General features: G+C 41.3%; 1 protein-coding gene, 1 long non-coding RNA gene and 1 pseudogene across 2 annotated transcripts; all 3 read right to left on the reverse strand.

Annotated features, from left to right (window-relative positions):
- Positions 1-10195: 10195 nt before the first annotated feature.
- Positions 10196-11099, reverse strand: LOC119770081. The gene is made up of 3 exons (XR_005278647.1): positions 10965-11099; positions 10782-10902; positions 10196-10723 (listed from the first exon to the last, which is right to left on the reverse strand). It is a non-coding gene; the product is annotated as an uncharacterized LOC119770081 (long non-coding RNA).
- A 316-nt stretch (positions 11100-11415) lies between these two features.
- Positions 11416-17286, reverse strand: LOC119768937. The gene is given in 14 exon segments (XM_038260758.1): positions 11416-11608; positions 11666-12366; positions 12422-12881; positions 13033-13062; positions 14315-14344; positions 14415-15115; positions 15356-15612; positions 15745-15830; positions 15897-16430; positions 16483-16646; positions 16706-16874; positions 16876-17043; positions 17045-17076; positions 17139-17286. Coding segments are annotated over 14 exon segments (3594 nt in total). The 3' UTR covers positions 11416-11494.
- A 1017-nt stretch (positions 17287-18303) lies between these two features.
- On the reverse strand, positions 18304-24021 carry LOC119768938 (annotated as a pseudogene).
- Between the last annotated feature and the right edge of the window lie 488 nt (positions 24022-24509).

Below are 24509 nucleotides of genomic sequence, written 5' to 3' on the forward strand. Positions count from 1 at the left end.
GAACGACAGTTAGTTTAGCGTAAACTGTTTATTACATCCGACTGGTTTGCTTGTCGCTATTCGTCTAGTAGGTATTCCGACCATTTTTTACAGTACCTACTGAGAATTTCGGCTCGAGCTTCGACTCGGCTGAGGCTTGATCTCGAGCCAGATCGACTCGAGGCTCGAGCCAATATTCTCAGTTGGAAGTGGCTGTGTACTCGTCACTCGTCAGTCTCGTTGCTCAGCCTGACAGAAGTAGACGTGTTTGCGTGCGATCTGAATGCATCGTTGCGTGCCTTGACGTGTTTGACGAATGGAGGCGGAGGAGTCCTCGGAAGCTGGTGATTAGCATTCCATCCCCGGGAATCGGAAGAGAAAAAGTCCGTTGAGATCATCGGTGGAGCAGAATCTGATCAACAACAACAAGTTCAGGCCGCCAGCAGGAGGAGGGGACGCCCCGGCGGTTGCAGCACCCGGCCTGTCGGCAAACAAGCCAAGGCAATCACCTTTGTGAAAAATATACCACGGCTTTTTACAAGCTCTTGAGGATAGTGGACGGTTGTAAATTTGGTTCGAGCCGATTTACAAACTAACCCGATTTGGAAACAGAGTGACATGTTTTAATGTCAAAGATTTTGACAAGTTGCAAGGATTCCTCGAGCAGAACAAAGTGGAATTCTACAAACACGAACGACGGAGCGAACGATCTCACCATTGTAGTTGACGACGGAGCGAACGATCTCACCATTGTAGTTGTTCGTGGTTTACCTGAACTCAAACCTAATGAGGTCAAGTATCTGCTAAAGAGGAATCTCAAGCTGGAGCGCTGGAAGTACATGTCAAGCGGAAGGAAAAGTCCACCGTGGACGAAACTCCATATATTGTTGTGTTCCCAAGGGATTCACCAATCTGAAGAAGCGCTCTGCAATAAAATGTGGCAAGCACTATCATCTGGTGGGAGGCCTACCGCAACAAGCAGCCGAACGTGACCCCGTGCAGTAACTGCTTGCATCTGGGCCCTGGAACCAGGAACTGTTACCTCAAGACCAGGTGCAACAGCATTTTAACCCCAAGACCCGATCAACTCGTCGGCCTTTCCTTCTACACAGAAAAAAAAATCCGTAAATTTACATCATTTATGATGTACCAAAGTGCACGTCATTAATGATGCTTATTTACATCAACTTCAACTGAAATTTACATGCCTTGCAACGTAAACACGCCGAAGAAATTCGACCTCGAAAAGTTTAAATTTCCGATGAAAATGATGTAAATTTACCGAAGTTGAAAATTTTTACTCCGTTGAATTTTGAATCCGATGTAAATTTCAATCACTTCGCCCAAATAATGTTTGTAAAGTTGCATTATTTTATCAATTCTAATCAATTTAAGCACATTGTAAACAAATTGTTTTCATGCATTGCTTATTTTTGATCAAAAAAGACAAAATTGTATCGTACAAACATAAAAACTGGGCTTGAGCTTGAAAAAGTATCGGATTTAAAATTCAACGAGTAATACAAAATTAGACTCATTAAAAGAAAGCTTGTTTTATAAGTATAATTGTGATTTCAACTCTACGGATGTTACAAGAAATTTGAAAAAAAAATATACAATACCTACTCACAGTTTTACTACATGGCTGATCAAAATCTGCTAGGGTCAATCCAACAGCCTCGAGGTCCTCTTGAATCTCTAGTGCCAGAAGCCGATCGCCCACATGCACTCCTGATCAAGTGTAACTTTTCGCCGTGGAACAACGATACACCCTGCGCTGGACGGAGCCAGCTGTGAACCGGAAGCTGCTTAGGGATCCAGTTTGTCGCAGAATTGGCGAAATCTTGGTAGGCCACACCCATGTTATGCCTATAAAAATAAACAAACAAAATTAATCTCTTGGCATTAGAGGCAAGGCACAGCAACAACCCACCTCTATGACGGCACGGAAAACGAGTATGTGTGGCCAAGCCAGCCAACATCTCCGATCGATTATTCTGGAAGACGTACTGGTAAAAGCGGCAAAACGGACTCGCTCGGCAAACTCTGAAGCACCTTCTTTCACATGGACCCGCTGGATATGGCGTTTGCGTTTCCGCTGGTGCGTTTCTACTCTTGAAGATCATTAAAGGTGAACTCGAGGCGAACTTCTCGCTTCAAGACTCACCCGAAGTGCTGGAGAAGATCTAGAAGTGGGCGTTCGATTCGGAAATTGTGATGCACGAGCGGCCTTCCGGCATCGACAACACGATCTGCACGTACGGAAATCTCATCAAGTTCAAGCGTGGAAAACCGCTCGAGGGTCTGAAGCTTCGCCAGCAGGTTAACATCCCGATCGTGGACACCGGAGTTAGTCGGACCATGGCGAAGTTGGTGGCGGGCGTGGCAGATTTGAAGAATCGCCACCCTGGGATGTTGGACTCGATAGGACATCTCGTTGATCAACGGCGATCGGCGTAAGCCATCCGACGCTGGAGCGGATCTTCCGATTGGCTGAAGAAAGTGGATTTAGTGCAAAGTTGACCGGAGCGGGTGGTGGAAGCTGTGCGTTGGTCTTCTTGCCGCAGGACTACGCAAGACCCTTTTTTCGATGGAACCGCATTTCGTCGGTCACGATGACCTGAATCACCTGCTACAGTTGCTCGAACAGCACTCGCTGATTATTTCTGAAAAAAAAGCCGAACGTGGAACCGGACGTATCGTGCCGAGCGACGATTCCCTAATTCCGACGGGATCGTTTCGAACTCGGATTGTGATGTTTACCGAGCTGCAACAGCAAACACTTTCACTTTTCTATTGGAACCCGAGGCACTTCTGGATTTCGGCGCGAGTCGTTCCGGGTGGAGGTGGTGCTCCCAAAAAATTGTATGTTTTGAATTTGGATAAATGACGTTTGTCACCCTGCGACTGAGTGTTGCAGAGGCATGCCAAGCAGGTGAACTACTGAACTAGATAAGTTAACAGGGTTTTAGTCCCGGCTTAAAGTTACAGACAACATTCAATGTAAATGTATTAGATAAGGTAAGGAGATTTTCAGAAAAGTGTAAAAACCTATTTTTTTAAAAGATGTCCTATAATTGGGTACTAAAGCCCTATGTAAATTTTGATGTACAACGGTAAAAAACACGATTAGAAACCATTTCTGATCACTTTTTTTTCATTTTATTGCAATTTTTTTTTGACTAGACAACATTTTTTCGATGGATCAACTATGGTCCCCTTGGAACGAGCTGTCAAGTAGGAGCTTTTCTGTCAAGAAGGACCGCGAGGTTATTTTTTAAAAATTGATTTAAAAATCCATTTTAAACTCTTTGTGGTCGTACAAAGGGTCATTGCACTCAGAAAAATAAGCTTTATCGCTGTAAACAATAATATCAGCAATCTAAGCTTCATTTTAGGACCCAATTATATGAAACATAACAGCTTAAAGGATCTTTTCGAAAATATAACTCTGTATATGATCAAACAGACAAATTGTTTCACATTTTTACTATATAAGTTTGTTGAACATGAAAAACTGAATAGAAAACGCTTTCAGTTGGACTTTTTGAAAACAGAGCAAGTTTTTCGTTTAAAAGTGATTTTGATCTAGTTTGGCTCTTAAACAACCTTACAATGAAAAACCTTTTACGGAAAATTGCCACATTTTCTGAAAATCTTCATAAAAATTCCTCTTTTCGTACCAAATAAATGTGGAACCCCAATCTTTAACTTTTGCTCATCACGATTGATGTTTAAAAAGTCATAAAAAACATTGCTTCAAAACTGATCCTAAAATTTATTTTCTCTTTGCAATGTTGCATTTTGTCATGGCCATTATAATGTAATGGTTCTAGAATCAAAGAATTTAAAAAAATGAAATACCAAATATATATTAGCTTGAGACAAAGTGCTCTGTAAATAGATGGCGTAAAATTACTAAGCTCTTATATTTGTATTTTAACATTTTTGTATTTTTCTAAATTGTTATTGCTAAAACTAAAAAAACAGGTGCCGAAGTTATATCAGAATAACAGTCCATACTAATTATCCGATGGCTGTGGAGGCATCGTGTTTTGCAGATTTCGAGCCAACAGGTAAATAACTATTTAAAAATTTCACAATGTTAAAAGTACGCGGCAAATCAACCTCGAACTACGCACTTTCGGCAAAAGCGCGCTGTCAAATCCCATACTGCACGTTTTGAATTTGTTGTTCTTGCCAGGTATGAATTTGTTGCATCAAAAGTGCTGAAAATAGCTGAAAACAACGTCTACGGCTCATTCTGAAATACCGCGCGGCGTGTACCTTCTAGAGAAACAGACAATATTAATTTCTTATTGCACCCAATTTTTCGTTACCTCCATCATAAATCTCCTTGGTACGCTGAAACACCGGCATTTTCAGTCACAGGGTTCTCACCTGACGTTTGAACTGTCTATCTGTCAAATAAATATTATGTTAAGAAAATTTAGCTGAAAATAAGTTTTTGCTTTTTGAAAAAATGGTACCAGTTTTGCAAAAGTTTAACATAAACCTCCATCAACGCAGTTCTGCAAACAACTTTAGCGCAAATTTGCTCAAAATTGCTGACCAAACCGTGAAACCGTTGATGTGGATTGTTGAGCATTTCGGAATGGTTCTGGTCCAAGATCCGGTTGCAGATTCCCTACGCTCCGTCCCCTTTACGTTGAGTTACGATCAAGCCGAGATTGTAGTGAGTGAGCAAGGAACAGTCACGAGGAAGAAATTGCACAACCGGAACGAAACCGGCGCAGTGACGGAACCTGAGCAGCTTGTTCAAGGTCGTACCGAATCTTGCCGCGCCAGAAGCAAGCGTGTCCGCATCGGCACTTCTGGAAGTCCCGGTTTGCTTATAAATCTAGTTCCAGCGTGCAGGAATCTTTCCAGCTGGTTGCCGTACCACCGGAAAACTTCGAGAGCCACAATTTTCAATCTGTGCTGTCAGAGTGGAGTTCGATCCAATAAGAGTTAAGAATTCAACGCGGCCGTTGACGTGGAACTTGCCTGGACCAGCAAATCCTGGTGGCGTTGAGCGCCACCGGCGGGACACTGCAAGGTGATGTTTAGTTTAAGTTCCAATTGGCCGTTTTGGGTTGGTAAACAAAGAATGTATCCCTTTCGTGCTATAAACTTCCTCTAGCGTGAACAGGATACACTCTTTGTTTACAAACCAACAACGGCCCTTTTCTTTGTTTTGTTATGTTGACTCTTGTTTTTAGGACTTACCGTTTACGGTTTTCTGAACATTAACCGAAATTAACTAATTACTTGGTCTCACTTTCAATATCAATTTGAACCCGGGAATTTAATGCAGATATCAACGTAAATATTGTAGCCAAATCGAAATTTTGATTGGAAAACACTCCCACTGCAATGCGCACCAAACATCACAACATTGATCTGATTTGCTTTTGTATTCTGCTTGAGCTGTCATTTCATAAAACAAACTTTTTATTTAAATATAAATGCTTTTCAACTTTACATTTAGTAAATTTTACATTACAAATACAATTACATGCCTTTCAACTTTTCAAATTTACGATTTGGTGGAAACAATTTTTTTGTTTAAATGAGATTTATGCATTACGTTGAATCTCATTTTACATGAAGGTACTTTAAATGCGATACAACGTTTTACATTGCATTTCAAATGTAAATTGAGCATGTTTACGTATGAAACATGATTTCAGTGTCGGGTAATTACATTTTTTTCTGTGCACAGAAAAAATAATTGGGTAAATTTACATCATTTATGATGTACCAAAAGTGCACGTCATTAATGATGCTAATTTACATGAAATTCATTGTAAATTTAAATGCCATCCGTCGTAAACGTGCCGAACAAACATAGCTTCAGAAACATGTAATTTTCCGATGAAGTCGATGTAATTTTACAAAAGCCAAAATTTTTTACCCGTTAAATTTTGAATCCGATGTAATTTCAATGCGTATTATGTTTCATTGTTTACTGTATTGCGCAAAAGCTATGCTTTTCGTTATGTATCAGCTAACTTAAGCATAATCTTTGAGCAACGTACAGCAACACAGTATGAAATATAAGCATTAAAAAAACTACATCGAACTCAAAATTCAACGGAGCATGAGCATGACAAAACTGTTAAAAATAATTCACAAATTTAACTTACGGTTTATCTTCCAATCGTCATCAATACACCACAGGGATGATTCCTACAGATTGTCTAGGGAACAGATTGGCCAATGTTTCTGGACACCAAACGCGCTGGACACCAACCGCCCTTTACACCCAGCAAAACTGGCAGTGTTGCAAGCGCAAAACATACGTTGCCAGTGCCTGTTTATTTTGCATTGGCCAGTCTGTTTCCCTAGACAGTCTGTAATGATTCCGTGCCAATACGTAGATACATGTTTCTTCCCGGCCCCTGAACCGTTACTTGTTTTACGGATGGTCTAGAATCTGGCCAGTATCATATCGTGGTTACAGCTACTGCCCAGATAAACTTGTCTCGTATTATGTCCAGGCTCCTTGGGCCATGCGAGCACTTCAGACTGGTGAATCCTGGAAATTCAAGATAGAAATCATGATTTTTCATTGTGTCCAACCTTCCTGATGGACAAGGTCCAAAAAGTGGAATAAAAAAGTTCAAATCAAAGTTTTAGGTTTTGTTTTAATTCACAACGGTATTAAAAAATTTGCCACGAAAATCCAACATTTTTTTTTTCACTGGGAAGAGGAAGAACTCTCAAACCGTATTGTTGAACTGATAATTTTGGTGGATTATTGTTTAATGTTTTATTATGTTTAATGTTTAAAAACACCCAAAAAGCAAAAACTGAAAATTTGGTTTATTGGTCCTTTTCAAAAAAAACTCCAGATTTCATATCGGGGAAAAGTTTAGCGGGATCGACTTTTCTTTGCCAAATATCATCCTGGCATGTGTGCTAAATTTGTGCGACGAAAAGGTTTAAACGATCCACCAAAATTATTAGTTTAACAATACGGTTCCAGTCTCGTGGGAATTAAATATTTGGACGTGCTTTTTAGACACCACTAATTAACACCGTTAAAACCAAATAAATATTTGTGATTAAACACAGAGAATCTAGGGGGAAGCAACCGTTGCCTTTAAGGCACCCACGTTTCGGATCTGTAAAGCATCTAAACGAGTCAGGACGATGATTTCGGTTACAAATATGATCACTTTCCGGTTGTTTTCTGTTCACAAATCCTGGCTAGGTTGCGTATTCGTTGGACGACACGATCCTATTGGAATTCTACTCGTTGCGGAGAGTTTATCCGTTTTCGGTTCCGACGAATCTACCTTTGGGAGCAAATTATCTTTTGTCCAATTCCTCCTAATTGGCTGTTGTGACTCCGGCTCGATCTTCTCCACTTTTCGGCGCCCGACCGTGGACTTCTTGCGAACTTTTCATTGTACTCTAAAATTTACCATTCCCTAGGAGTCTTTTCACCTACCTTCCACACGAACACCCTGAACCAGTGTAAAAAACAGATTTAGCATTTGTTACTAAATCCAACAAAACTGGCAGATTTATTTTGGGCACCAAAAACATTGTTTTGTTTGAAAATTTTGACATTTGAAATTCAATAACATGCACGTTCATGAAAAAACAGTAGACTGGTATGAATCTGTCGGAGTTGGTGTTTGCTTCGCACCTACTCAATTTAGGGTACATAATGTTAGTCCACTAGTACACTGGGACTAGCATAACACCAACTCCAGTTTGATTTAACACACTTTTACAATTAGTGCAATTGGGTACTAAAGTCCTATGTCAATTTTTATGTACAACGGTAAAAACACGATTAAAACCATTTCTGATCAGTTTTTTCATTTTAATGAAAAATTTTGTTTGACAAGACAACATTTTTTCGATGGATCAACTATGGTCCCCTTGGAACGAGCTGTCAAGTAGGAGCTTTTCTGTCAAGAAGGACCGCGAGGTTAATTTTTCAAAATTGATTTAAAAATCCATTTTAAACTCTTTGTACTCGTACAAAGGGTCATTGTACTAAGAAAAATAAGCTTTATCGCTGTAAACAATAATATCAGCAATCTAAGCTTCATTTTAGGACCCAATTATGATAACTTGAAAAGTTGTAAAAGAAACCACGTAGACACTTTAGGGAGGGAGGTGGTTGCAATTGTTCACTACGTAAAATCTAACAAAACAATGCAAAGGGCCATTGTGTGTTTGTAAACAAAGAGGGTGCTTACATCTGACATGAAAGAGATTCACTCTTTGGTTACAAGCCCACAACGGCCCTTTTGCATTATTTTGCTAGACATGTTCACGCTGCATACTGAAAAGTTTTGTTTGTATGAACAATTATTGTTAACATCAGGGATTGGGGGAAGGGGTTCTTATTTTTTTAAGTGTCCGCGTGGTTTATGGATGGTCCCAATCCTAGTGAACTCTAAAATCTCATACAAGTGTAACGGAACATGAAAAAATTAAACTTACGCGATATTCAATTTTGCTGAAATACAACTTATTACTTATTACATAATTGATCGCATTTAAATTTAAGGTTTGTTAAAAAGTATGCACAATCGATTCAACGGGCCTATTTTTTTATCACCTAAACTCCCAAGCTCTAGAAAAAGGGGTAATTAGTTTGCCTAAATTCATCGTTAAACTTTAGTAATTTTGGAACATTTTTACATTTTCAGGTGTCCATTGAACTTCTATTCTTTTGTGATTTTTTTGGCACATTATTGAAAGAGTTCCTGAAAAATTAATTAAATTATTATAAAAATATAAAACCTACTATGACATTTCATTACTATCTCTAAAGGAAAAGTTTATTTATTACGTACCGTCAACAAGGGAAAATCAGGTCTACAGCCCAGTCACGATGGGCTCGTTAGTCGTTTATCTCTACGAGCTGTCGGCTTTTAGACCACTTAAAACCTGTAAATTTGGAAATCTTAGATAAACAGCTGTCCTGATTTGCCCCTATGTCTCGATTCGCCCAGATCACGGTAACGCAGTTAAAGTCGAGGAAGAGGAGCTTCGTAACAATTCATATAAATAAATTTAAATTTGTATGGGAAGAGGGCTTGAAATCACAAATTTGGGTTGTATTATTTTAGCAACCTGCGAACCTGTGTTACGCTCCCTATTATTAAATAAAATGTATGGACATTTTATATTTTGTTACAAGGGAGTGGGAAGAGGGTCCAAAAAACATATTTATTGTTACGTAATAAAAGAACGCTCCTTTATCCCCTTCAAGAATATTTCATTTCATTTCATTTCATTTTATTAGGTTGCTTAAACAATTACATTGGTGCAGTTGTTATCCTGAGCTGAGATATGGACTACCTTTCAACAGCTGATTTGTTCAAAATGGGGAGAGAGTTTACTGGTACTAAAGAGAACGAATTAGACAGAGAAGGAAAAAATTGGAAAAATAACCTTCGAAATAGCCACCTTCAAGAATATGACTCACTTTTTTCCAATCACGAAATATTCTAGCAGAGTTGGTTCTATCAGAATCCTGAACATTTCTAGATTGAATATTCAAAAGGTCCTACCTGCATAGGAAAACCATGACTCATAGGTTGTTTTGAAAATTTACTCTAGATTTCTGCTTGAGTGCTGTAAGAATATCCAGCTTTGTGTTAGAACTCTGCTAGAACGTCGTGACTGGGGGTTAAATTGTAGCCTATTCAAATTAGACTACTCTGCTTGTCGGAGTTGGAAACCAATCAAATTTAAAGAATATTGATATTTAAAGCTTACCGTGTACTCCGACAATTTCAACGTTCTGTCAAATTTAATTTGAAAATCAAAAGATAGGGGAAATATGCCCATTTTAATCACACTAAGCCGTTCGACCAATTATCATCACTTTTGCTGTTTTCCTCTATTAAATGAATATTTTCAGATGTATCAACAATGGAGAATTGCTTGCTCACTTTTGTTTGAGCTATTTATTACTTTAGAACAGTCAAAAACACTTTATTAAAGCTGTAATTCATGATCAAAGTACTCATAGGCCGATAATAGAAATAGGCTGAGAAAGGGTATAGTTCCCCTACTGTGTGAATTTTTTGAGTTTTAATTTTTATAAAACTAGGGGAAATATGCCCATTTTAATCACACTAAGCCGTTCGACCAATTATCATCACTTTTGCTGTTTTCCTCTATTAAATGAATATTTTCAGATGTATCAACAATGGAGAATTGCTTGCTCACTTTTGTTTGAGCTATTTATTACTTTAGAACAGTCAAAAACACTTTATTAAAGCTGTAATTCATGATCAAAGTACTCATAGGCCGATAATAGAAATAGGCTGAGAAAGGGTATAGTTCCCCTATTTCGTAAGTACCCATCACAAAATCGCCCAGTTTTTGCCAGGATGGCCATAACACGGAGAATTCTTACCATTAGGAACGAAACGGGAACCTGGTCCGTATGTTGAGTTCTGCAAAAGGCGAACTGAATCACTGGCCTCACCGAACAACATTTTCCGCAGCAACCGTTCCATCGGTCAGCAGTTCCGGATGATTTGCCGGCCTACGCTGAGGAATCTACAGCCCGGGTCAGCGCCGATGTGTAAAGGAACATAGCTGGCCGTTGCCTTGGACGAACTTGCCCCTTCCGTCCGTGATGTGAACAAGGAGTAAACGCGAGCAAATGGACACTGACGGAGGAAGCTGCCGCCGCAGCAAGGTGAAAGCTGTCTATTTTGCCGAAAAGACAGCTCCTGATGCCAGCAAGAATAACAATCTGCAGAATTGTTCCAATTAATGAGTAAGTTGATCAAATGCTAGAGTATTTTGCTCACCTGTTTAACTCGTTTCAATATAGTTGGAAGTCCTGATGATCTTCCCGTTATTTGATTTCACGCATAAACATCAGATTCGAAAGGACCACTTCCGGCATAATAGTTTTGTTTTGGGTACGACCTGCGCGAAAAATATGTGGCAACTTTGGCGTCTATTTTGCCTTCTCCATCCATTCCAATTACAATTGTAATCGAGTGTTCTTTGCAAAACCTTTGCATGCCAAACTACCCACTAAAGTCCTAAATTGTGCCGAACAAATGAAAAAAATTATCCGTAAACACTTCCGCACCACTCTCTTCAATCGTAAACAATGTTGAACTGTCATTGACAAAAATAGCCAATGTTTCAATTGAAACTACAGTACATTCAACTTTTACGTTGAGTAAATTTACATTGAATAATCGTTTACATGCTCTTTATTTTTACAAATTCGCCGATAAACAGCAATTTCATTCTCATTTACATGAAAAACAAGAATTACGTTCAATTTCAAATTACATGAACCCTCTTTATGTGTGATTTAACACTTTACGACGGATTTCAGTTTTAAATTAAGGTTGTTTACGTTAAATACATCGATTCAGTGACGTGTAATTTTACATTTTTTTTGTGTATGCTGTAGGGCTATCCAAAAACCACGTGGGCACTAGACATTTTAGAATTCTGGGTCACCAAGATATTTCATAACAATTCTTTTTGAACCTAATCATTTTTAAGTGTCCTTGGAGAAAGCCAACCGCGAGCACGGCTTCACGTCACCAATCCCTTCAGTGTCTTTAGCAAACTTCAGCATCACCAACTCGTAGGTTACCACCGTTCCAGCCATCTAGAATGAAACAAGAAATTATTCGCCCCTCCTCGTAATATGACACTAAGTCAGTACCGCCAGCATCGTCCGTTTGGTGAGATGGAAGAATCCCATCCCGGACAGTGAAACCCTCTCGTTGCGCAGCTGATCTACTAGCCGTTCCAGCTCCAGACACCAGCCAATGTTGGGAATGCGACGGCAGATGGCCAACGGCGCTCGGGCCGTTTCGTTGACCATGGCGGTATGATAGAAAACTAGGGTTGTCCGCACGATCAGATAGGACAGGGCAAACCAGCGGTGGATGCTCGAAGCGAGACTTTCCTGCTTTTTGGATATGTTGAGGAGTTGGAAGCAGATCAGGTACAGGTTGGTGCCGCTTGAGGCGATGATCAGCGGAGCTAGCAAACGGTTCGTATCGTGCACCAGTTGACCGAGGAGGGAGTGTTGGGCCCGGATGTCGGACCAGAACTTTTCAGCGGCTACGACGATACCACTGCTGAACGGTTGAATTTGGGCGTAGATTTGACGGAAACGGTGCGACAGGGCCATGCCGGTTAGGATGATGAGGAGATCCTGACAGGTCCAGGCCATCGTTAGGGCAGCGGTGTAGTACTCGAAGAAGGCAAGCACGGGTATGTTGAACGGGATGTGATTAAAGATGAACGCGTATTGACGGGATGCGAAGTAGTGCGCGGAGCTTTTAATTTCCCAGTTGCAGAATCTAGCTTCGTTTGATTGGTTGATGATGTCGGCGGTTTTCGAGAGGAGGTGGTCCACTGAAAATAAGGATGTTGAAGAGTTTGGAAAACATACGGCATACGGCAATCTCACACAAAGCGCAAACGATCATCACACCGGAAGTGAACCAAACGGTCTTACGGAGGCTTTTTTTAGCTTCACCAGTTTCTTTTGCAAGGAATTCCCGATCAACGCGTTCCCATTCAAGTGCCAACGGGCGCCACTTGCGTGCTAGATTGACTAGCAAAGCGATAATCAGTACGGTGTCCACGTACACCAGTATCCCAATGGTATTATTTGCGTTTGCTCCAATCCGCTCCAGCCGTTTGTACTCTATGTAGACCATTAACAGTCCGAAACCAATCAGGGTTAGGGAAAAGAGAAACTGCACCGAGAGCCACCTGAATCGCAAACCGATGGGACTCCGTTGAAGGATTCCACCTACGGGAAACGTGCCCATTAGCTGAAACACGACAAACACTGGCCGCAGAGCGTTGTTCAGAGAGTCCATTGCACTGGACGGAGACCGGCTTTTTCTTGGCATGAAGGACAACTTTAAACAACTTTGTGACATTCTGAAGGTTTTTATGCTAAAAATGAAGTAACACGCGAACCGATTAAGATTCATTTGTAATGATAGTAATTAGGGCAGCTGGTATGGTTCGCACGATGAAATGGTGGAGTGCTGGTCAGATGAGCAGTACCACCTCGTAGGTGATAATCGTTCCGGTCAGCTGTGGGAGGAAGGAGTAAATGAGACCATTATTTAGAATCGACAGTTGGCGTAAGGTCATTGATTACAGTCAGCAAAATCCGCCTTGCCGTATTTGGGGTATATTTGCAGCCGTTGCAGCTCGTCGCAGTATTCTGCGGTGGGTACCAGCTGAATCAACCGGCAAGTCACATCGTGTGTTCGACTTTTGCGCTGTACCAGAACATGTCTAATTTATAACTCCATCATATTTCAAAAGGCCTCATCCATAAAGTACGTTACGCTAAAATCAGCCAAAATTTACCTCGCCCATGTCTCGCTTTTCCTATACTTATTAGAGATCCTAAATAGGGAGACTGAACGAAGTGAATTTGACGTACCCAAACAGACGCGAATTTTACGTATCCAAACGAGCATTTGCCTTTACGCACAGCAAAACTTATCAGTGTTGCCAAGCTCAAAACATACGTTGCCAGATCGATTTAGCAAGCTTAGACCAGTTTCCCTATTTAGGGTCTCTAATACTTATAACATCTAATTTCACGCTTGCTCAGACTCCCCCCCCCCTCCCCCCCTAGAGCGTGACATACTTTCTGGATGACGCCAAATTAAAACCACGTAGTGAATGCAGCAGAATGCAATTCTTGGTCAGAATCTGTTACAGTCGACTCTCTGGCTGTCGATCTTCTCGATATCAATAATGCTCCATGTACCGATGAATTCTTCAGTCCCTTCAAACTGCATACTTCGATTGTCTTTATTCCTCGATATTTTCTCTTGCTTGAAGGATCTTTTCCTCGACGGTCCCTTGAATTCTATTTGCTTTGAATATCTATTCCGGTTGTCAATAGTTTCACTTTCTCATGGCTTGCATAGACATTTTTCTTTTAGAAACGAAGCTTTGAAGGGTGTTTGACATTTATTTGTTTTTGTTTGCTGGACGTTGCCATGATTCTTTCCTATAGCTGGTCAGCAAGAAAAAACAAATTTCAATCGAGTCTTCATTTTGCATCGTTCTGTAAACTGATGATTCTCTTCCTCGACGGTCCCTTGGATATTGACAACCAGAGAGTCTACTGTATTACATATATTTTTGATTTGAGATGGTTTTATATATCAGACGAGACACATCTTGAAAAAATAACAAACATTTCGCGGCGTTGCAACGCCGGAATGTGCCGTAATCATTTTTAAGTGTCCTTGGAGAAAGCCAACCGCGAGCACGGCTTCACGTCACCAATCCCTTCAGTGTCTTCGGCAAACTTCAGCATTACCAACTCGTAGGTTACCACCGTTCCGGCCATCTGAAACAACACAAGAAATTATAACACTTTTCGTTCCTCTTTGCAATGTGATATAAAACTAAACAAGTACCGCCAGCATCGTCCGTTTGGTGAGATGGAAGAATCCCATCCCGGACAGTGAAACCCTCTCGTTGCGCAGCTGATCTACTAGCCGTTCCAGCTCCAGACACCAGCCAATGTTGGGTATGCGACGGCAGATGGCCAGCGGCGCCCGGGCCGTTTCGTTGACCATGGCCGTGTGGTAGAACACCAGGTTCGTCTTCACGATCAGATAGCACAGGGCATACCAGTGGTTAACGCTAGAAGCGAGACTTTCCTGTTTTCGGGATATGTTGAGGAGTTGAAAGCAGATCAAGTACAGGTTGGTGCCGCATGAGGCAATGATGAGTGGAGCTAGCAAACGGTTCGTGTCGCGCACCAGTTGACCAAGCAGTGTGTGCTGGGCCCGGATGTCGGACCAGAACTTTTCAGCGGCAATGACGATACCACTGCTGAACGGTTGAACCTGGGCGTAGATTTGACGAAAACGATGCGACAGGGCCATGCTGATTAGAATGATGAGGAGGTCCTGACAGGTCCAGGCCATCGTTAGGGCGGCGTTGCAGTATTCGAAGAAGGCAAGCACGGGTATGTTGAACGGGATGTGCTTGAAGATGAACGCGTATTGACGGGAAGCGTAGTAGTGTGCGAAGCTTTTAATCTCCCAGTTGCAAAATTTAGCTTCGTGGGATTGGTTGATGATGCCGGCCGTTTTCGAGAGGAGATGCTCCACTGAAAATAAAAGTTTGAGAAGTGTTTAGGAAATAACGGTCTTCGGTTATCTTACACAAACCGCACACGATCATTACACCAGAAGTGAACCATACAGCCTTTCGGAGGCTTCGTTTAGCTTCGCCAGTTTCTTTTGCTAGAAACTCTTGATCAACGCGTTCCCACTCTAACGCCAACGGGCGCCACTTGCGAGCCAGATTGGCCAGCAAAGCCATGATCAGTACGGTGTCCACGTAGAACAATATCCCAATGGTATTATTTGCGTTGGCTCAATCCTCTCCAGTCGTTCGTACTCGATGTAGACCATGACTAGCCCGACAATGATTAGGGTTAGGGAGAAGAGAAACTGCACCGAGAGCCACCTAAATCGTAAACCGACGGAACTCCGTTGAAGGATTCCACCAACGGGGAACGTGCCCATTAGCTGGTACACGACAAACACTGGCCGCAGTGCGTTGTTCAGAGAGTCCATTGCGCTGGACGGAGACCGGTTCTTTCTTGGTATGGAGAATAAGTTTAAACAATCTTGTGAAAACCTGAAGGTTTTTATGCTAAAAATGAAGTAACACGCGAACCGATTAAGATCCAACAGTGCTGATGGTAATTAGGTCAGTTGCCATGGTTCGCACGATGAAATGGTGGTGGAGTGTTGGTCAGATGAGCCTTCCCGGTAGGAGAGCAGTACCAGCTCGTAGGTGATAATCGTTCCGGTCAGCTGTGGGAGGAAGGAGTAAATGAGACATTAGTCAGAATCGACAGTCGGCGTAAGGTCATCGATTACCGTCAGCACAATCCGCCTCGAAACGCTGAATACACCCATTCCGTTGAGGCTAGCACCGCACTTGGTGTACATCTGCAGCCGTTGCAGCTCGTCGCAGTATTCTGCGGTGGGTACCAGCTGAATCAACCGGCACATCCCGTGACTCGTGTGTTCGACTTGTGCGCTGTACCAGAACATGAGAAATGTCCTAAGCAGAAGATATGCGAAAGAATACCAAAAGTACACCTTGTTGACCACCGACGGTTGCTCCTGATTCGCGTTCATGATTTGCAATACGATGTAATAAGTGTCGTTGGCGTAGGATACATATACCAGCTTGCTAATGGCACGATTGATAGATGCGGCTAGTTCGCACAACGCCACGTACTGGATACGGATTTGCTCCCAAAAGTGTTCGGTCGTCGGTGTCCAGCTGTTGATGCGGTCAAATACGCGGTCTCGTAGCTGGTCAAATCGCGCCGCAATGCCTATGCTGATCAGCATGATGAATAGATCAATAAAGTTCCACACGAACGTCATCGATATGATGATGTACTGGAAGAAAGGAAGCGGAAGTCAATTATACTTTGCTCTAGACATTACTTACCTCATTGTAGATAGCAATTGGTAGACTGTACGCAAAGGTATGGAACGTCGTGGTAAACGTCTTTGCAAAGAAAAACTTGGCCGGATCTGGTATCGTCCAGTTGCAGTAGTCGATCTCCTTAAGCATATAGCTGACGTTGTTGGCAACGAAAAGAAGATGTTCAGCTGGGAGAAACAAGAGACCATATAATGTTTACTGAACGCATGTAGATGTTTGCAGTTACCGAGAGCCATCAGAAGAAGCGCCGCGGCCACAAAACGGATTTTCCCTTTGAGGTTCGATTTATACCGAACAAATGTTCGCTCCGTACGGGACCACGCAACGGCGATGGCTTGCCACTGTTTGGCCAGTTGCCAGAATATGACCAAACTCGTGGCACAGATGCCAAAAAAAGATGGGCTCGGCAACGTTGATGGCGTTCAGGTCACGACCTAGACGTACCAAGCTGAGTAGTAACATCGTGTATCCGCCAAAGATGGAAATCGCGCTGACGACGCAGGTCACGGAGACCGTTCGGAACGTCATGCTTTCGGGAGCGCGATTCAGGACACTTTGTAGGGGGGAACACCCCAAACAGTTGGGACAGGGTCAGCACTGGTCATGGAGAAATGAATTTGTGAAAGTTATTGTACAATTTATATAGGAAGTATTCGAACCTGGAGCGATAGCGGTGTGGAAATGGTCACTTTCAGACGCCCCCTTTTGGGGTTTCCCGCATTCGACGACTGTGAATGGCTTGGCAGCTAGAATTGAGCTTTTCTTCCAAAGTACGTTTGGGTTACGCCAGTATGGATAGGTGTGCATGTGTGAACTAGAAACGAGAGTAATTACTAAACTTATTCCAACTCTTATTTTAATTTTTAAACCCTTGCATTCAATAACACTTCTTCTGTGTTGGGTCATTTCGCACCAACTGTCAACAAAAAAGTACAAATTTCGAAATCGACTTTTTCTGATTATGCTCAAATTTTGTGGATCTGTTTATACTATTGAAACATGCAAGAATCCCAAATTCAGAAAAAATGGACCATCGCTTCTCTTTTGGCGCTCAATTTTCGTAAAAATTTCAAAACCCTCTGATTTCAGATGGCCAAATTTCGGAAGCAGAAAATGGCGTCATCAGATTCATGCGATTTAATTTTGAATTGAACGTCACCGTCGTGTTCCCCAGAGGATTTTACATAAGAACCATCTTTTTTTTGGACGAATAAAAATTTCAAGCTTGCCGTTGCAGAATTTGTAGAACTACGTTTTATTCACATTTCCGCTCAGAATACTAAAAAATGCTGCTGTTTTGGAAGCAAAAAGAATATTTTTCAGGTCTGAAACCGAATTTATATCCTACCTGTACAAATGGAAAGCCGGGCCAAGTGGATGTAAATGTGAAACTGTCGATTATGCAGCTAAAGTCGTTACAGATGTGTTTGCAAGGAGAATTTCAATGATGCGACTCAACCTACGATGGCATGTTATACTCTATTTGTCGAACGGATTTTTAGTTTCTTCCTTTTTATTTTTTGCGCTCCAATGGAAAAAACACTAATCATTGTTGACTTTCAATTATGCGATAATACGGGTCCGTGCTATCGTGCCCATGGTATGTTTATAGTTTATAATTTCATATCGTGACCTTTCTACGTGGTGCAGAATATTTTGTCTTAAATGACAAATAACGAGTAAACACGAGTTTAGAAGCGGCAGTCATTGCTGAACGAAGGATAGTTCTCTTAAGATTAAAACTCTGAGTTGACTTTTAAAAAAGCTTAGGGTTTTATATGTTCTGCTTGTATGAAGTATCACAAAAAATATGAAGAATCAATTGCACTGATTTAGACCAGCTACCACGGATCGCAAGACAGTTTGCTGGAATGTTGCTCCGATGAGTCCTTCCGGTATGACAGCATTACCAGCTCGTAGGTGATAATCGTTCCGGTCAACTGTTGGTGGTAAACAAAACGAAATAATTAGTCCGAATCGCTAGACAGCGTAAGATCATCCTTTACCGTCAGCAGAATCCGCCTCGACACGAAGAATACGCCCATGCCGTTGAGACTAGCACCGCACTTGGAGTACATCTGCAGCCGTTGCAGCTCGTCGCAGTACTCCTCGTTGGGCACCCGCAGAATCAACCGGTACGTGGCGTGACTCGCGTGCTGCACTTCTGAGCTGTACCAGAACGAGAAACGTCCGCAGCAGCAGGTACACAAACGAGTAGCAAAAGTACACCTTGTTGACCGCCGACGGTTGTTCCTGGCTGGCGTTCATGATTTGCAAACATATGAAGTAGGTATCATTCGCGTACGACACAAACACCAGCTTGCTGATGGCACGATTGATGGTCCCGGCCAGTTCGCACAACGCTACGTACAGGATGCGAATTTGCTCCCAAAAGTGTTCGGTCGTCGGAGTCCGGCTGTTCATGCGCTCAAAGACGCGATCTCGGAGTTGATCGAATCGGGCCGAAATGCCGATGCTGACCAGCATGATGAACAGATCGACAAAGTTCCACACGAACGTCATCGATATGATGATGTACTGGAAGAAAGAAAGCGGATACAGGATTATGGAGTTTGGTGGTAGTTTGTCGTGTGCGTAGAGTATCGTGCGTCTCCATTGAATTCACAAGTAGAGACTTGCAGGACGGTAAGCGAGAAACCTGACTACTTGGCGTTCTTTAACCCTTAAGTGGTAATGTGCGCAAATATAAAGCGGAACTGAAAAATTGTATTTGATAATCCAATTGAATGCTATTTGATTGATCGGTGTTTCAAATAAATTCCAAATAAAAAATATTTTTATCCTTCAAAAATCAATTCTAGAGTTCTATATATTTGCGAAGGTCTTATAAGCAGACGGAATCCCATAACTTATCGTCAGCTGTGTGCTATCTTGTGACATAGATTATTTTGGTCAAAAATGAGTTAATGATGACGTTTTGCTATACTTAAGGCTACCAACTCTTGCTGAGCAAAAATCCGTACACTTTGCCGATATAACACCATGGTATAACAAAAACTGTCAATGAATTATTTAGACAAATTAAATTTAATAAATTTGAGAATTAAAAATATAAAACTGTGTCGTTTTTACAGCTAACAAATTTCACAAAATGCTATCAGAGTGCTTATGATTTGCACGTTTAAAAGTATTCATAAAATAAACCGTGATTTGAATCAAATCATTATGTTCTTCCATTTTTTTTGTTAAACGATTAAAAGTTTACGAAATGTCAAGTTTACTTTCACGAATAATATCCTATATAACACAACAGTTTAAAGGACCTTTAAAAAACTCTAGATTTGTTAATTCAAATGTTCAAATGTTTTCACAAGTTTTAGAAAGCCTTTGGAAATGAATGAATATATTTAGTAAGGAATTTTTAAAAGAAAAATTCCAGAGTTTTTTTTAAAAGATCCTATCAACATATGAAAGACAATAGTTCAAAAACTCTAAAATTATTGATGATCAAGTTTGAATTGAGATAACCCCGGAAAACTCTCCCTTTTTAAATCAAACTCAGAAAAATAAAAATTTCTAGTTAACAAAAGCTTCGACCAAATCAAAAAAGCAATTCAATGATTAAAAAGTTGTTAAAATTCCGTACAAATCCGTATTATGCGTAAAATTCCCTACAAAAAAATCCGGCCTGTTAAAAATCCGCGAAGAGGTTCGACAATCCGTATGGTAAGGAAAAAATCCGTACAGTTGGTAGCCTTAGCTATACTTAACAAACACTACAAGATGCTTTAACCCGATTTTGGAAACTCGTTTCCGTTTCCCGGATATCGCAATACACACTTGTGAGTCTTGTGACAAAGACCAATTTATCATCAAAATGATTTGGAAAATGAGGAAAAAATTTCTTATTTTCACAAATTTATGTTGATACACATTTTCTGAAGGCAATGCAATCTTTTGTTTTTGAAAATATACTGATTAAGTTGGTTAAACTATTGATTTGAGCCTATTTTAGTTTGTATGGGAATTCTGTGCACGCTTGTGACACGTAGTACAAATTTACTTTCAAGGCACACTTGTGAAACGTGCTTTTCAGATTTTTGTTTACATTATTTACTGTATCTTTTAACTGGTGTAACCAAGCTCTACCATTCATAGTTTTGAAAAAAAAAAAAAACTTTAAAAATCAATTTTCTCGAATAGTACTAAATGGTCGTTATCACAAGACAGCACACAGCTGACGTTATTGGACCTTTATTTTTTTGTTTGAAAAACTCTAGAATTGTAGAAAAATCTGATTAAAGTGTATAAGACAAATAAGTTGAGTACATAAACAAAAAAATAATTGTTTCTGAAGTTTGCACAAAAGTTAAATTTTTCAGAACACCCCTGCCTTATTTTTTTAATTGACCGCATTTTAGGTATATATTGAATCATAAACGTCTTATTTAAAAATGGTGTTTAACATCTCATTTTTCAAAAACAAAAAAAGTTTTTCACAGAAATCTAAAAGAACTATTTTTTTAATTTTTAAAAAAGATGAGTTGCGACGCCTTTTCTGCCCATCTTCGCATAAATGTCCTATATGCAAAAACCGCTAGCTGAAAAAAAGGCAAGAGAAGTTTGTCCCACACATAAGGCTACCCCAAGTAACATTTTTTTTCCAGGAGTTCTACAAGAGCTCTTCAAGATAGCTACACCCAGAACTGGGCATCGGCATACGAGAGGATAAAGAGCAAGATTCGGTAGTAAAATGATACTGTGTGCGGACGGAGAGGATAAATCCCAAAATTACCGAGAGTACTTTACTCATGGTTCATTTTCCAAAAAAGTTCATCTATCAAAAAAAAAAGTACCGGTACCGAGCCTCGAACCCAAGACCTTCGGCATATTGAACCGTGCCTTTGCCGTATGGGCCACCATGGTTCGGTGACTAAGTGGCGGTCATTTGTCCATATAAGCCACTCAATAGGATGAACTGTTCCAATGAACGAAAGAACACGCGAGAGAACTATACTCTCGCAATAAAGCACTTTCCTCACGTTTCTTTTCGTGAGGACTATCCCCTCGTTCTTTAACTTTGGGTTTACAGCATAGCAGTTTGGACCGCGGTAGGATAAAACTCTCTTCAAGTACTCTTCAAACTCCTGAAGAAGTTTTGAAGAGAATTTTATCCTACTGCGAACCAAACTGCTATGCTGTAGCTATCTTGAAGAGCTCTTGTAGAACTCCTGGAAAAAATGTTACTTGAATACATCAAATGTTAAAGACCGAGGGGATAGTCCTCCCGGAAAGAAACATGGGGAAGGTTCTATAGGGACGTGGCGTTACATCGTGCTGCCATCTGGTTTTTTGAGGTGCAAGAGTGGAAAAGTGCTGAGTCATCGTCTAAAAATAGACGGCGTCCTATCTCGCCCAGCAAAATTAAGTCGATAAAGTAGTCGGTTTCGATGAGAAAAAGTGGAAAACGTGGTCTAAAAATAGCGACGCCATCCCCCTATTTTGCGAGAGTAAAGAGCTCTCGCGTGTTCATTCGTTAATTGAAACAGTTCATCCTATTGAGTGGCTTGTATGGACAAATGACCACCACTCAGTCACCAAGCCCGTGGTGGCCCATACGGCAAAGGCACGGTTCAAGATGCCGAAGGTCTAGGGTTCGAGTCTCGGTACCGGTACTTTCTCATAGATGATTTTTTGGAAAATGATCCCAAGAGTAAAGTACTCTTGCAAAATTCGGGATTTATCCTCTCCGTCCACACACAGTATCATTTTACTACCGAACCGGGCTCTTTATCCTCTCGTATGCCGATGCCCAGTTCTGGGTATATGTGTTTAGTTTTCACAAAAAAAAACTGGATTTCTTCCTGATTTCTAGAACAAAGATGTTTTTGGCTTTGCTAAAAGAGCACACGATTTTGAACAAAACTGCATCAATAACTCAAAAGTGATGACGTCCCTTATGCACGTTTATGCGAGCAGGGGCAATTTTATTTTTATATTCATTTTTTAAAGCCGAACTATAAAGAGATCCAGTGAGCTCAAAACTGCAATGTTCCAAAACTTGGGCAAGTATCATGCCTAGGGGCCACATAAATCGACATTCCTGAAAAAGAAATGTTTTTACGAGACAAACCCCGTTCAAAATTCTCATCCCTTAATATTCATCCTTTAATATACTCGAAGAAAATATATTTTTACACTTTGGCATATTATTTTTTAATTTTTGTGTAGTGGTAAGCGCGGTTCCCAGTTGGCCTGGGTTCGGTCCCAGTCGGCCTCGGTGGCATTTTTCGAGACGAGATTTGTCTGTCTGTCTGATGTTAGGTCGTAAGCTCAGTCCAAGTATAAGGGTCGTCCCCTCGGGTCCGGTCTCGGTAGAGTCGCTGGTAGGCAGTTGGACTCACTATCCAAAGGTCAGATCGAATCCCAGGGAAGATGGAAGCTTAGGTGTAAATTTGTATGACCCCTAATTTAGTACTATAAAGTGATTAGAAATTTTAGATCCGGATTTTCCGGTGGCCTGTACTCCAGCCAACGGTCCGTGCAGTGTGTTTTTTCGTCGAATTATAATTAGTGGTGTAAAAACGAAGCTTTTGATAGGGTGTGAACAACGGGTGGTTTGCGCAAACCCATATTTCGGTATTTTTCTGGGTCCTTTTTTCCCAACGATTAAGCCATCTAACGAAGTTGCCAATGGCGCTGCTCTACCCTGGTATGGGAAAGATTTTGGCCAACACTGAAAGTTAGTATTGTAGAACTTACCTCGTTGTACGCCGCAACTGGTAGACTGTACGCAACGGTATGGAACGCGGTGCTAAACGTCCTTACGCAGAAGAACTTGACCGGATCCCGAATTGTCCAGTTGCAGTAGTCAACCTCCCTCCGCAGATTGCTAACGTTGTTGGCCACGGAAAGAAGATGTTCAGCTGAAAGTAACAAAAAAAATCCTATCAACTGATGTTTTCCGAACGCATGGATGTTTGCGCTCACCGAATGCCAACAAAGGAGCACCGTGGCCACGGATCGGATTTTCCACTTTAGGACCGTTTTGCGAAACGGATGGTGCAGAAATTTTCGCTCCGTTCGGGACCACGTAACGATGATGGCTTGCCACTGTTTGGCCATTTGCCAAAATATTACCGAACTCGTGGCACAGATGCTGAAAAAGAAGGGCTCTGCGATATTGATGGCGTTTAAGGCTCGGCCTTGACGAATCAAACTGAGCAGTGAAATGGCGTATCCGCCAAAGATGGAAATAGCGCTGACGACGCAGGTCACGGAGACCGTTCGGAATGTCATACTTTCGGGAGCGCGATTCCGGACACTCTGCAGGGGAAATACCCCAAACAGTTGGGACATGGTTAGCACTGAAAGTGGAGGGGGAATGGATTTGGTGAAATGGTTGTAAACACTGCTTTTTGAAGTATTCGCACCTGGGGCGATAGCAGTGTGGAAATGGTCACTTCCTGTTGCTTCATTGTGAAATTTGTCGTATTCGGCAACTGTGAAAGGCTCGGCAGCTAGAATGGAGCTTTTCTTCCACAAAATGTTCGGATTGCGCCAGTATGGATCGTAATTCATTTGTATTCTTTAGAGTAGAAAAAAATGGTATTTTTTGGTTCTTTTTAGCTTTTTTAGCTCTATTCAAGATAAGCCTTCACAAATTTCCACTAGTGGCTCCCAAAATCTTGTCCCTTTTGCCAAGCATCGATTGTACTGTTATAGCCAGTTATGTATGACCGGTGCGAAGCGCTGGGCAAATATTTACCAATCCCGAAAATCAATTCCCAATCCTACCTGTGCATATGGGAAGCCGACACCAAGTGGATGTGAAAATGGAACCATCGAACGACCAGCTAAAATTTCATTCAAAGTCGATATAAATACGTTTGCAAACAGAATTTTAATGAGACGAGTCAGCTAGCGATATACTGGTTGTCGGACGGATTGTTAGTTTATCTATAGAACCCCAACCCGTGCCTCTATTTTGTGCTGTTCCCCGAAGGGAGAAAAACAATAATCATCGTTGTCTTTCTGTGTCAATTTTGCCACAAAACGAGCCCGTGCTA

The sequence above is a fragment of the Culex quinquefasciatus genome, chromosome 3 (genome assembly GCF_015732765.1).
Source record: "Culex quinquefasciatus strain JHB chromosome 3, VPISU_Cqui_1.0_pri_paternal, whole genome shotgun sequence".
NCBI lineage: Eukaryota > Metazoa > Arthropoda > Insecta > Diptera > Culicidae > Culex > Culex quinquefasciatus.